The 14,008-nt window shown below is 40.9% G+C and overlaps 1 protein-coding gene across 1 annotated transcript in view; it reads left to right on the top strand.

Annotated features, from left to right (window-relative positions):
• The window catches only part of LAMA4 (laminin subunit alpha 4), a 152,575-nt gene that overhangs the window by 58,480 nt on the left and 80,087 nt on the right, over nucleotides 1-14,008 (top strand). The window contains 2 exon segments of the mRNA XM_013992761.2: nucleotides 1,152-1,232; nucleotides 12,201-12,415. Coding sequence (XP_013848215.2) covers nucleotides 1,152-1,232; nucleotides 12,201-12,415 — 296 coding nt within the window.

Raw genomic sequence — 14,008 nt, 5'->3', positions numbered from 1 at the left:
AATTTAAAAGTCTTTAAAATTTTATACAACCCCCTCATAGGGATGGATTCATGTGTCAGTGTAGAATTTTCAAAACGTGTGGAGAGTAATATCCTCTTTCCCCTGCGTTAATAATTAAGATAGCTATTTTTTCTGCTGAAACAATGTGTTTCTTTTCTGTCCTGTGTCTTAATTCTTATTATCGAAAAAAGAAGAATCAAGAGAGGGGGTTTCATGGACTTGAATCCTTTTACTCTAGTTTCTATTTCTTGCTTGAGTACTTGCTTTGTGACTTTGATCAGCTGAGCCAGTTCCTGAACCCTTTAATCCCAATCTTTAAGGTACACATGAAAGAAATTAAGGTTCTGTGGAGATTATATAGCATAGTTTAGAATTGGTTCATGACCTTGAAGAGTGAAAGAGAGCTAGTGAAGAAAAAAAGACGGGAACTTTCAAATGTATACACTGAAAGTGGTGAGAATAAGAGGAAATTTTCGTATAAATCTAAACTCACAGGTAAAATATACTTATTTTATCTCTGGCTTTGGAGTACGTTTTTTAGACTTGCACTTAAAAATATACATATATGTTTTATACAAACATTCAATGCCTGATGTTCTTAAAATTCCCACTGCTTCAAGTAAAAATAATGATGTAGAGTTCCCATTAATGCTCAGTGGGTTTAAGAACTCAACATAGTGTCCATGAGGATGTGGGTTCAGTCCCTGGCCTCACTCAGTGGGGTTAAGAATCTGGCATTGCCATGCATTGCAATGTAGGTTGCAGGCTAGGCTTGGATCTGGCATTGCTGTGGCTATGGCATAGGCCAGCAGCTATAGCTCTGATTTGAACTCTAGCCTGGGAACTTCCATATGCCATGGGTGCAGCCATAAAAAAACCAACCAAACAAACAGACAAAACAAAAAACAAACAAACAAAAAAGATATGCTTCTGTAGAAAAATAAAGTGGGGATGGGAAATGGTGTCACGATGATATGTCATTTTTTTTTTTGTCTGAGCCTGATATTGTAAATTTTCTGAAAGGAAGAGGATTTAATTGAAATGAAGCAAATGATCACACCCATTTCAACTAGAGATAATATAATCAAAAGTTAAGACAATCTCTTCAGCGACGTATGGAAATGACTTCTAATATTCTCTTTCAATTCTAGTTTTGCAGAATCCTGCTATAGGAAAAATGGAGCTGTTCGGTGCATGTGTAAAGAAAACTATGCTGGACCTAACTGCGAAAGGTGGGCTGTAAAAAGTGACTGTGTTCTGTGAGGGTCAAAGGAGACTTTGTGTTTCTTGCACTCATCAGCTCCGCCATGTTCCCAATCAGTAGGTCTTAAAAGAGGGAGTGGGGATCACATTCCAGAACCCCTTGGGGGAGCTTTCCCAAATCTCTGCCTCAGATACAGCTCTAACAATGCTCCCCGTGCATCCAGGGCTATGTCTTGGGGTGTATAAGCAAGGAAAGAGGAAAACGAGTGTGCACTTTTTGAAGAGGTTTTCAAGATGGTTTCAAGGTTCCAGAGTGAGGGAGGGAGGGAGGGAGAGAGACAGGGAGAGAGAGAGAGGCTTCTTCAGTGATTCTTTTTTTAAAAAAATTAACAAATAGGTCAGTTCATAGAATGATACATTTGAAAAAAACATGCAAACTGGGAGTTCCTGCTGTGGCTCAGCGGTAATGAGCCTGGCCAGTATCCATGAGGATCCAGTTCAATCCCTGGCCTTCTCAGCGGGTTGGGGATTTGGTGTTGTCATGAGCTGAGGTGTAGGCCGGCGGCTACAGCTCCGATTTGACCCCTAGCCTGGGAACTTCCATATGCCTCAGGTGTAGCCCTAAAAAAAAAAGAAAAAAGATATTTAACCTGTTCTTTACAACATCTCCTCTCCTGAAAAGTAAACTAATTCTGTGAGTTTGAATTTTCTGAATCCCTCTTGAGTATTTACACCTATCCCTCTTTTTAAGTTTCTCTGGGCTTCGGTCAAACAAAGCAAAGGCTTGGCAAGCAAGGGTGTAAGGCTTCCTCCTGAATGATTGCTGGCAAGACATTTCCCACGCTTCCCACCATCAGCTGCTCACAGGTTTCTAAGATAAAATGGCTTTCACTGAACGAGTCTCACAGAGAGGTCTTCTTATTTTTAACAGATATGCCATTAACACTGGCTTTTGCATTGTGTTTAAGCAGAAAAATGATACATGGTACCTAAAGACGGGGGAGAAGGACCAGGAGGGACTAGCCAGACATCTAGTCCCACATCCCCACATCCACAGGATGCTCACTTCATCATAGCACGCTGCCTGCTGCCCTGGATGGGGCTCACAGATTCAGCCTAGGGCTCAAAAGGCAAGCCTTAAATACCATCTTACTTCCAAAGAAAAAACAACCCTCCATCTCTCAAAGAGTAGCTCTGGACTCTTTTTAAAAAGCCACAGTGTCTACAGTGGCATAGAAAAGCTATGAATTTTGAGAGTATTGCTATTATGATTATTAAATGTGCAAAACATAGACAGTTCTTTCTCTGAAGAGTTGTGGAATTCTCTCCATTTTCACTATAAGGGTAGAGGAAAGTGAAAGCTGAGGAACCTTTAGGAGGTGATCAGATGACCTTCAGTTGATTAATGATGGTGACACACTTATTCTATATTTCCTTGTGTAGGGACCAGGAACATGAGCCAACTGAATTACTCATTCTCTAGCTCAGTGGGGGTGTGAGAAGAGTGTTCATCAGCCAGGGATAGAGCTTTTCTTCCTCAATGTCTGAGGTTAAGCTCAATTTAGTCTGATAAGGATTGAGTAGTATTACCAGCTAATGGGTGTTTGATGGCTTCTGAGAGGAGAATTAATGGCTTTAAATAGAGTCCTGCTGACCAAATGCAAATTCCCTAAGAAATGAAGTAATCTCAGCCCCAAGAGCTGAGTCCTGCAAAAGCACACAAGGATATGGATAAGGGCTCTGTCAGCGTCAGTAGGGGCCTGGCCCAGGATACTATGTCCACCTCAGGCATGGGATTATAGATGAAAATCCCCTGGCCCACATCAGAGGCTCCTGGGACCTGCTATTAATCAGCAGATCTCAGGCAGATCTGATGCTTAGCCTGAACCTGGATTGATAGGATGAAGGAGAGAGCCCTCATTTGGGAAGTGGAGATAGTGTTGAAGATATGTAGCATCAGCCTGGCTGAATTCATCTCTCAGCCTTTCAATCCTCCTGGGCAAGTTATTTGACCTCTAAGTGGCAATTTCTAGAGAGGAAAAAAAAAAAAAATACCTACCTTATAGGACTGCTGTGAGGTAATACTATATAGTTTTTAGTATGGCACCTGGCACTTGATAAATCCTCAATAAATGGGAGTTCCCATTGTGGCGCAGCGGAAACAAGTCTTACCAGTGACCCTGAGGTTGTGGGTTCAATCCCTGGCTTTGCTCAGTGGGTTAAGGATCCACCATTGCCGTGAGTTGTGGTGTAGGTCACAGACATGGCTCAAATCGTGTTGCTGTGGCGTAGGCCAGCAGCTGTAGCTCCGATTAGACCTCTAGCCTTGGAACTTCCATATGCCATGGGTGTGGCCCTAAAAAAAATGCATAATAAGTGCATAATAAAAAAAATGCATAATAAAAATTAACTGGTGACAATACAAGTCATTGTGTCTGTTGTCCAGTTTCTGCCATTGGTGCAACGTGTATTTGGGACCAATTGGCTCATTTCCCTGAATCTCAATTTCCTTAGCTAGAAATTATGGCTTTGAACTGAATAGTGCTCTTTATTTATTGTCTCCTTTGTCCTCGTTGCTTTATATTTCTTATCTCTCAGCCTCATAACTACCCTGCAAGGAAGTTTTATTTTATCGTATTGCAGATGAAGAAACTGTGACTTGTCTAAGTTAGGGGAACCAGGATTTGTAAAGTCTGGCTTAAAAATCTGGATTCTTCTCCCATTCTGCTCTTCCTAAATGTATTCCTAAGGGTCTTCCATTTTAAACACTGACAATTAATGAATTCAAGGAACCTCTCATATGAAAAAGAATGGGTACTCTGTGGCTAGATTCCCTTTGACAGGAGACTGCATCTGCATGAGTTCTGGGAATAAGCATCCCTTCTAAGGCCTTTCATCTGCGTTGGAGAAGGATCAGTGTAAGCGACTTCTGCTCCTCTTTCCTGTCCGCCCTTCCTCACAGCCTGCTCTTTAAAGAGAGTGTACTGAGGTCTATTATGTCAAAAATTGACCTAAGAATTCAGGGGGCTCTTCCTCAAAATAGAAATGACCACACCAACAGCTTGTCAAAGGAAGTAGTGATGCCATACATCTAAGACATGGTCTCTGGTCCCCAGTGAAGTCAAGGCTAGAGAGGAGACAAACCTGAAAACCTTTCACTGTAAGGCAGCAAAAGGAATAGGTCAAGAGAAGGCAAGCAAAGGCCCTTCAAGAGCATAGTGAAAGGAGTGTTTCCTTCCCATGGAGGGGCTAGATCATTCCACAGGAGGTAACCTTAGCTGCTTTTGTTTTGTTTGACTCCGTACTGAGGGGGATTTCTGTTTTGAGTGTAATTAACAAGTTTTTTAAGTTGTCCCACATAAACTTCATCTAATATGTTTTCAGTGAATTTGTGGACTCACATCTCTCCACAAGATCTTTTCAAAATATATGGCCGATTTGTGTGGATATCTATCTCATTAGTCCAAATAAAAAACACTCTGGGTGTTTCCGTGCTTGGAGATTGTTTAATTAAGGGGTGGCTTTCAAGTCTGTGCACATATCCCCTGGAGACCTCTGGGTTCCTGAACCCTCCCCTAAGCCCATCTGTGGTGAGGCCTGGGGACCCACATTTTGACCCCCTGTTGGGTTCTGACACCAGTCTTCTCACTGCCCTGTGAACTCCTGCTCTGTTTCAACCTTCAGCAGCACACCTGTGAAATATAAAACAGTGTTTCTCAAATTGGGGCTTGAGGCTCTAGAACAGCTAGCTCCTCGAAAACATTCATGGAAGTTCATGGGTTCTCAGTATTTTCTTAATTTTGTGTATCATTTTGATGATAATCTTCAGAAAAGTTCATTGAAACATGTTCTGGGCTTTCTATAGTACCATTTTATAAAAAAGGACATCTTCCTAGGAGCTGAGGAGAAAATGGTTGATGGTGTGTCATTGAGACATTGTAGACAACTGGGGGCCTAATGGCATGACATTGAGGCAAGCTGAGTCACCACACAGCATTCAGCAGGTCATGCATTCTGAACTCAAACAGTCTTCTGCCACATCATGTTGCAAGTGGCCATTCAGACGCAACAAAACATCTATTGCCTTGAATTAACTGCTCTTAATTTGAATTTGATTCATTTTATAGTTTTATTGTGTGTGTTTTTTGTTTGGGTTTGGGGGGTTTTTTTTTTTGGTCTTTTTAGGGCCACACTCGAGGCATATGGAAGTACCCGGGCTAGGGGTCGAATTGGAGCTGTAATTGCTAGCCTACACCACAGCTCACAGCAGCACTGGAAGCTTAACCCATTGAGTGAGGCCAGGGATTGAACCTGAGTCCTCATGGATAATTATCAGGTTTGTTACTACTCAGCCACAATGGGAACTCCAGTTTTATTGTGTTTTATTTGGAAAATTTATCCTGGGTTTCCAAAATATGTAAAAGCCATAGGTAGGAGTTCCCCTTGTGGCACAACAGAATCAGTGATGTCTCTGCAGCAGCAGTGATGCGGGTTCAATCCCCTGGCACAGTGGGTTAAGGATCTGGTGTTGCCATAGCTGTAGTGTGGTTATATCCCTGGCTCAGATTTGATCCCTGGTCCAGGAACTCCGCATGCCGCAGGGCAGCCAAAAAAAAAAAAAAAAAAAAAAAAAAAAAAAAGCCATAAATATAGAAATTATTACTTACTTTTGTATTTGAAATATTTAAAGATAATTTAAGTGAACACTGGAAAAGATAGTCTATATAAATGTCTTTCATTTCACAGGGATCCATACTACATATAAGTTGGACAACATTGGTCTAAACATAAAACATGAGCCTCTTCTGTACTGTGAGGAACAGAAGAGCTCAAAACACATTTGTTTTCCCAATAAGGTTCTCAGCCAAAGTCCTTTCTTACCTCAATTCAAACTTCCCATGCTGGACCTGCTGCACTTAAAATCCACCAGTTCAGCTGTAAAGCTTGGCACATTGTATTGCATTTAGATGATAAAAATAATAACATTTCTGTGTGCTTACTGTATGCCAGGCACTATTGTAAGCACTTTACATGCAATAATACAGTTAAACCTCCAAAAAAAAAATCCTATAAAGATACCATTTTCATCCTTATTTATAGAGAAAGAAAGTGAGACACAGGTTTAACCACTTGTTCAAAATCAAACAGTTTCTTAATCTCATTAAACTATGAGCTTCTCAACAGAAGTAGCGTCTTATTTATTTCTCTATCTACTCTTCCTCCATCACAGTATCTGGAATGTAGTAGGCACTGAGTTATATCTGTTTCAATAATGCTATTTCAAACTTTTTTTTAACCAAAAATAAAACTGTTTAAAAAACCCAGAACTTTTAATATTCATCTAAAAATGCACCATGTAGTGGCAAGTCAGTCACCTCTTGCCCCATTTGACATCCCCCCACCTCCCACCCCATGCCTGGAGAATTGAGTGAGTCAAGTCACTGACTTCTGGCTGAATTGGAAGTTATCTTCTGATGCAAATAATCATAAAATGCACAACCGTATGGACACAAGTTTTGAATTCCCGTCCTTATCCCATTGTGCCCTTCCCTCTGTTCCTAAGTAGTACATTTTAAAGCTGAGGGGCCTGAAACTCAGAGCCATGAGGAGACTTTATCTAAGGTCATACGATTGACCTTCAAAATTCAATGCAAAGTTTACAGTTAATGAACGTATATGGTATCAATGCCTCAGTATTCCATGTTGCTTCTTGTGGCCACTTTAACAATGTACCTTTAGCCATCCAGTTCTGTGGAGGATTGAGAGACATGCTAAGACCATGTGAGGATTTATCATGTGGGTCTATTACTTAAGGATCAGGAAAGAAGAATGGGGCAAATTAAAGCAAATTCAGGGAAACTTGAAAATCCTAACAGGAAAGGCCAAATGCAGTATCATCAGAGATGATGATGACAGTGACAGTGATTTTGATGATGACTTTGATGTTAGAAAAGAATAACGAAGAGGAAGCTAACATTTATTAAGGCTTGCATTATGATTCAGGAATTTAGTCTAATTCTTTCTACAGGTACCAAAATTTTTAAACTTAAGCTATCGGCCCTGTCATCTGTACAGAATTCTTTTTTGTTCTGTTTTGCTTTGTTTTGTTTTTTGTCTTTTTGCCTTTTCTAGGGCCGCACCCACAACATATGGAGGTTCCCAGGCTAGGGGTCTAATCAGAGCTGTAGCTGCCAGCTTACACCACAGTACAGCAACTCAGGATCCAAGCCATATCTGTGACCTACACCACAGCTCACGGCAACACCGGGTCCTCAACCCACTGAGAAAGGTCAGGAATTGAACCCGCAACCTCATGGTTCCTAGTCAGATTCGTTAACCACTGAGCCACAACAGGAACTCCCAGAATTCTTTTTTTAATTGAATTATTTATCATGTGCCAATTTCTGCTTCACGATAAAGTGATTTAGTTGTTACATATATATGCATTCATTTTTGTATTCTTTTCCATTATGGTTTATCACGGGATATTGAATATAGTTCCTTGTGTTATAAAGTAGGACCTTGTTTTTTTTACCCATTCTGTATATAAAAGTTTGCATCTGCTAACCCCGAACTCCCACTCCATCCTTCCCCCACCCTAGAGTTCTTATTACTCTCTACTCTCAGCGTTGCCCCACTTTTGTTTTCTTGCCCTGTGACCTGGAATTGGTTACTTACATTTTCCAAGCCTTAGCTCCCAGTATTTCATAGAGAAGTAGAGAGCATTTATATGGCACCTACTATATAAATTTTTTAGTACTTAATTTAATTTTCCCTTAATTTAATCCCAGCGAAAGCTATAGAGTACCATCCCTCCTAGCAAAGCTTCTGTGCCAAATGGACTAGGAATTTTGTCACCTTTGTAAAAAGCCTTCAGTGACAGCTGTATGGCCCTGGGAAGAGAAGCAAAGGAGAAAGAGCAGAGGAGAGGAAAAACACTACAAAAATTCCCCAAATAGGAGTTCCTGCTATGACACAATGAGATTAACGATGTCTTGGGAGCACTGAACCAGACACGGTTTCAATCTCCAGCCCTGGCACAATGGGTTAAGTATCCAGTGTTGCTGCAGCTGCAGCATAGGTCTTAACTTCAGCTCTAATCTGATCCCTGGCCTGGGAACTCTGTATGCCATGGGGCAGCCAAAACAGAAAAAAAAATTCCCAAAAGAATGGTTTTGGTCAAAAGCATTTTTTCCCAAAAAACGTACCTTTTTGTTTCCCTTTTGCCTAAATGATATGGTCATTGAGATGACAGTTCATATGTCACAGTTCTTTCATTTACACTGTAAACTTATCAGCTCTCTGAATGAATCAAATCATTAATAAAGCTAGAAATGAGATTATGGAAGAAAGAAAAAAAAAGTGGATCAGTACTGGGCACCTGGGCCCCAATGCTGACTCCAAATCCAACTCCTAATCCTTTGTTTGTTGGTTTATTTTTTATTATAGTTGATTTACAATGTTTCTTCAATTTCGATTACACAGCAAAGTGACCCAGTCACACACAGCTCCCTGTGCTGTACAGTAGGGCCCCATTGCCCATTCCAAATGTAACAGAAACTCCAAACTTCCCATCCATTCCACTCCCTCCTCCCTCCCTCTTGGGATTCACACATCTGCTCTCCTTGGCCATGATCTATTTCTGTTTTGTAGATAGGATCATCTCTGCCATAGTTTAGATTCCACAAATAAGTTCTACTGTATGGTATTTGTCTTTCTTTCTGGCTTATTTCACTTAGTATGAGAATCTCTAGTTCCATCCATGTTGCTGCAATGGCACTAGTTTATTTTCTTATGGCTGAGTAGTATTCCATTTGTATATATATACCACATCTTCTTAATCCATTCATCTGTCAGTGGACATTTGTGTTGTGTCCATGTCTTGGCTATTGTGAATAGTGCTGCAGTGAACACAGGGGTGTGCATGTCTTTTTCAAGGAAAGTTTTGTCTGGATATATGCCCAGAAGTGGGATTTCTGGGTCATATGGTAGTGCTATATTTAGTTTTCTGAGGTACCTCCATGCTGTTTTCCATAGTGGTTGTACCAATTTAAATTCCCACCAACAGTGAGGGAGGATTCCCTTTTCTCCACACCCTGTCCAGTATTTTTTACTTGTTGACTTGTTAATCATGGCCATTCTGACTGGTGTGAAGTGGTACCTCATTGTTTTGATTTGCATTTCTCTAATAAACAGTGATGTTGAGCATTTTCAGTGATTTTGGCCATCTGTATGTCTTCTTTGGAGAATTGTCTATTTAGGTCTTCAACTTCTGGTCCTTTTGTATCCTTTATTATTTGCTCTTTGAGGGCAGGAATTTGGTGCATTGACAGATAGTATTTGATTCTCAACTGTTATAATCATTAATGGGTTAATTAGTTATTTCATTTAGCCCATACTTGTGGAGTGGAAAGACCCTCAACTTGGAGTCGCATATGATACTTGAGCCCTGAAGCACTAAACCAGTTGTCCAGCTTCTCCATGTTTGTTTCCTCCTCTGTATAAAGTCAGGGTTAGAGGGTGCTATGAATACAAAACCTTCACATACTTATTCTGTAAAATCATTAGGGTCGAAGTTGGGACTATGACTTCGGAATTTCTTCTGAACCTACCACCAAAAGATGTTCTTGAAACTCAAAGTATATTTCCACTGTGATTGAATTTCTGACTTACAAAAGAGAGACTTTGGTTTTCATCTTATTGAAGACCAGGGGACAACCTATGGTGATCAAACAGTAGCATGAAACAGAGAAAAGGAAGTAACTGTCATCTGGCTTCTGTGAGCTTGGACAAGTCCATTTACTCCCAGACCTCAGGCTTAGCTGCACAGTGAGGTGGCAGATCTGAGCCCCATTTCAGTGAGCCTAAGAGTCTAATATTCTGTTTGTTGAACCACACTACAGGATAAAAAGTCCAGCCATGAATTCCATAGAGGAATGATTTATGCTGGCTTGGGGACATGAGAGCCTATAAATCAGAGGTGCAAAGACATGAGTATGGATGACGAAATTCATTGAACATTTCCTCTAGGAGGTGTCTCTTTGTGGGTTGTGTGGCACTTATATTCATTCTTGTCTTTTTCATAGACCTCAGTTTCTAGATTTCATGGTGTTATGTATAATTATGCTTAACTTTTTTCCTGTTTTTTTTTCAGTGCATGGACTCTGTGTTTTTCCTCTTCCTGCCTCACTGTGCCTTATGCAAAATAGACATGAATTGTCCTTCTGTTGGATGAATTCACTCATTCATTTATAGTAGTGACACTGTGGTCCAGGGTGGAGTGAAAAAAAGAATATCAGGGTCAGAAGGTCAGGAATTTACAGTATAACTTCCTAGTTATGTGAACCTGAAAAATCCAAGTAGCCTCTCAGCCTTAGAATGCAAAAATGTTGAACAGTGATTTTGTTAGGGTCTTGGGATTATAGGTATGATTTTTTTTTCATTTCTCCATTTTTCAGATGTTCTGAATCATGATTCTCTTGCTTTAAATGGGAGCCTTGAAAAAATTGCGGTGTCGTCTTAATACTGGCTGGGTCTTATTGGCTTCCTTGGCAAGTCCTCCCTTCCTGTTCAGTCTCAAGACCAAGGACCTACCCCAAACCCTCCCCACCTCACCCCACTCTGCCACTCCAGCCATGGTCCACTGGCTTCCTTCACGATCACCTTCATCACACTCAGAATCCTTCACCAGATCTCTCTTTTGCTATCTCCTCAGAACTAATTCCTGTGCCTCACCTTCAACCCCATGATGGTGTAACTGCATATTCTTCTCAGCCAGTACCAAAGCATCTTGAGCCCATCTTAGCCAGTCTTCAGCACTAATTTAGGATCCACAGCAGAGAGGCCACAACCAACCAGAAAACATGTACTTTGGCTCATACGGTATTCTTAGAAAGACTGAGCCAACCTTTAAAAGCTGAGCTTTCACATTAAAAACCCAAATTTCAACTTTTTCCTTTTAAATAAGAAGACTTAGCAACACAGATCCTTCATTCCCTCAAAGCTACAATAAGAAAACTGTTGACAAAAGCTAAAAATCAGCTGTCCCTCTTAGATGGAGCCTATGGTCCCATCACTCACAGCAGGACCTCTGCTGGCTCTAGGGCACCTTCTAGACAAAGTAGGGAAAGGAATTTTTTCCTCGGTGCAGAGGCAGCCCCACCCAAAGTGCACATCTTGGCAAGGCCAGCAAAGGCTGGATGGATTTCAGTGTGCGCTCTCACTAAGGGCCAGCTGGCATGACCATAGGCATCAGCAGTGCCCCCACAGCAAAGGCAGTTATGTGCCTAGCCTCTGCAGGCTCATGTATAAACTGTACAGAATCATGGCATCTGGCTCCAATGCCATTTATCTGTGGTTCTCCCAGCTCTGCCCTCTACTTTGTCTGCAAGCTTGCTTTCCCAGTCACAGGATGGCTGCCAGAGCTGAGAGTGCTGCCTGCCCCTTCGTTCACCTGCAGATGGAGAGAATTGCCTTCCCACAACCCTAACAAGAGCCCTGAGCTCTGCTCCATTGAATCACTCCTAAGCCAAGCCATTTTGGCCAGGACAATGCCCGGCATCAATTGGCTCGGGTTTAGGGTATCAGAACAATTCACTAAGGCAAAGTGGAGTGTTTCTCAATAAAGGTATGACTAACATTTGCCCCAGACAATTCTTAGCTGTGCTCTAGTGGCATATCTCATGGCCACATTTAGCATATCTGGTACCAACCATCATGTGCCAGCTCTGCAACGCAGTCACTGGGGTAACCAAAAATTCCCACATACTGGTTATATCCAGATACTCATTCACCCAAAGGTCTAGCCGAACTCAGTAGGCTACAACACGGTGGTGAGGGGTAGTTGCTTAAAAACAAAGTCTGGTTCTATTAGGAAGATGGGAGAGTGAGAATTAATTCTGGAAGAGCAATCCACAAATATTCATCACACTGTCTTCTAGATAGGAAAGAAGATAAAACCATGGATGCTAAGTGTTTAACATGTGATTCCTCTTCAGATGTGCTCCCGGTTACTATGGAAACCCCTTGCTGATTGGAAGCACCTGTAAGAAATGTGACTGCAGTGGAAATTCAGATCCTAACCTGATCTTTGAAGATTGTGATGAGGTCACTGGCCAGTGTAGGAATTGCTTACGCAACACCACTGGATTCAAGTGTGAGCGCTGCGCGCCTGGCTACTATGGGGATGCCAGGAGAGCCAAGAACTGTGCAGGTACAGTGTGTGGTACTGCAGCAGCTGCCTAATCAGCGAATGTATGGTAGGAGCAGCTTCTCTGTTAAGGCTGAATTTAGATAAATTTATCTTGAGGAAATATTGCAAGTACCCCCTTGACACTTTTCCAGCACAGTCTCAGGTATGTGCATCCCATACTTGCAGGGATAGGTATTTTTATCAAGACTAATGTAACTTAGCTCGTGAGTAGAATGAACCATGAGACACTAACACTAGTGAACTGTTGTCTTATATTCTTTATGTCCTTCCAGTTTTGATCAGAGGAGGAAATCAGACTTCTCTAGATTACCTATCATTGACTGAGGACTGAATGAAAGTTTGCAGGTTCACATCAGTTTTCTTATTCTGCAAGCTGTGTCCCTTTTTTCAGTATGTTTGGTAAAATTGACATTTCAATGAAATAGATTAGCAAGCCAGGGATAGTTTAACCATCTCCTAACTTCCTCAAATTATCAGAATAAATATTTCAAAGATAGTATAAGAAATCTTCCCGGTTAGACTTCAGTTAGACTGAAAGGTACAAATTTTATTCAGGATTTCTCCAATCCACTTGCCGGTGGAGCTCTTTAGAAATAAAGTGGCCTTCCTTTAGGACTAGAGGAAGGCTAAGCCTGAATATTCCTTCTTTTATCAGACTTTGAGGGGAAGAAGAGTGAGGAAGAGGTATTGTGCTCTTGTGGCATGCTTCTGTTGGAGATTCTTTCAGTGAAACAGGTCAATCTCACTTGAAGAAACTTTTAGAAGTGAAGAGCTTGAAATTAAAAAGGAAATGGATTCAATCTACAGAAGTTACAGTAGAATAAACATTCTCCAAGAAAGCTATGTGCACAGACACATAACCCCAAAAACGCAGGGAAGAGAGTTGTTCTGTGCCTTTAGACTAAAAAGACAGGAGACGTCGGAAAGAGTATTGGCAAAATCAGAGACTTAAACATTGACATGCTAAATTCACAGTTAAATTACATAGGTGCAGATCACTCTTAAAAAAGAAGCTAATGTTAGAAGCAATAAAGCATGATCTTGCTGAATTGTTTAATAAATCTGCATTTTGTGGAATATTAAACAGCCAAAATGTAATAAGTGTACGTCCCCTTTAAAGCTAATTTTTTTATTATTCTATAAAGACAGTTAAGAGGTGGAGGGAAATTCACAATTCTATTCCAGCTTATTGCTAGCCTAGATATTTTAATAAATCATTTTTAAATATTAAAAATTAATTTCCATTCCAAAACTCAGTGGAAAATGAACAGTTTGGTGAGACTGAGGTTTTGTTTTTGTTTTTTTCCAAAAAGCATTCTTGAAAATCATCAGTAGATTAATAATGAGTTCTCAAGTCTTCTAAATTCATGTAAATATGTTCCCACTTCTTTCCACAATATTGTTCTTAGCTGTCCCACTAATGGCTATCATTTGGACGTTTGGAGTCAGTCTTGCCAAGGGTCAAGCACTGTAGGAGCCAAGAATGGCTCTTGGGTCTCCTCATTCATTTCTTGCTGGGCTGTTCCTTCCTCACACCTGGCAGTAATCAAACCTGACGTTGGATTAAATTGGAGAATCCGTTTGCAGTGAAAG

The sequence above is a fragment of the Sus scrofa genome, chromosome 1 (genome assembly GCF_000003025.6).
Source record: "Sus scrofa isolate TJ Tabasco breed Duroc chromosome 1, Sscrofa11.1, whole genome shotgun sequence".
Classification (NCBI taxonomy): Eukaryota; Metazoa; Chordata; class Mammalia; order Artiodactyla; family Suidae; genus Sus; species Sus scrofa.
Note: the sequence above shows the minus strand (reverse complement) of the source record. Positions and strands in the feature narration are given on the sequence as shown.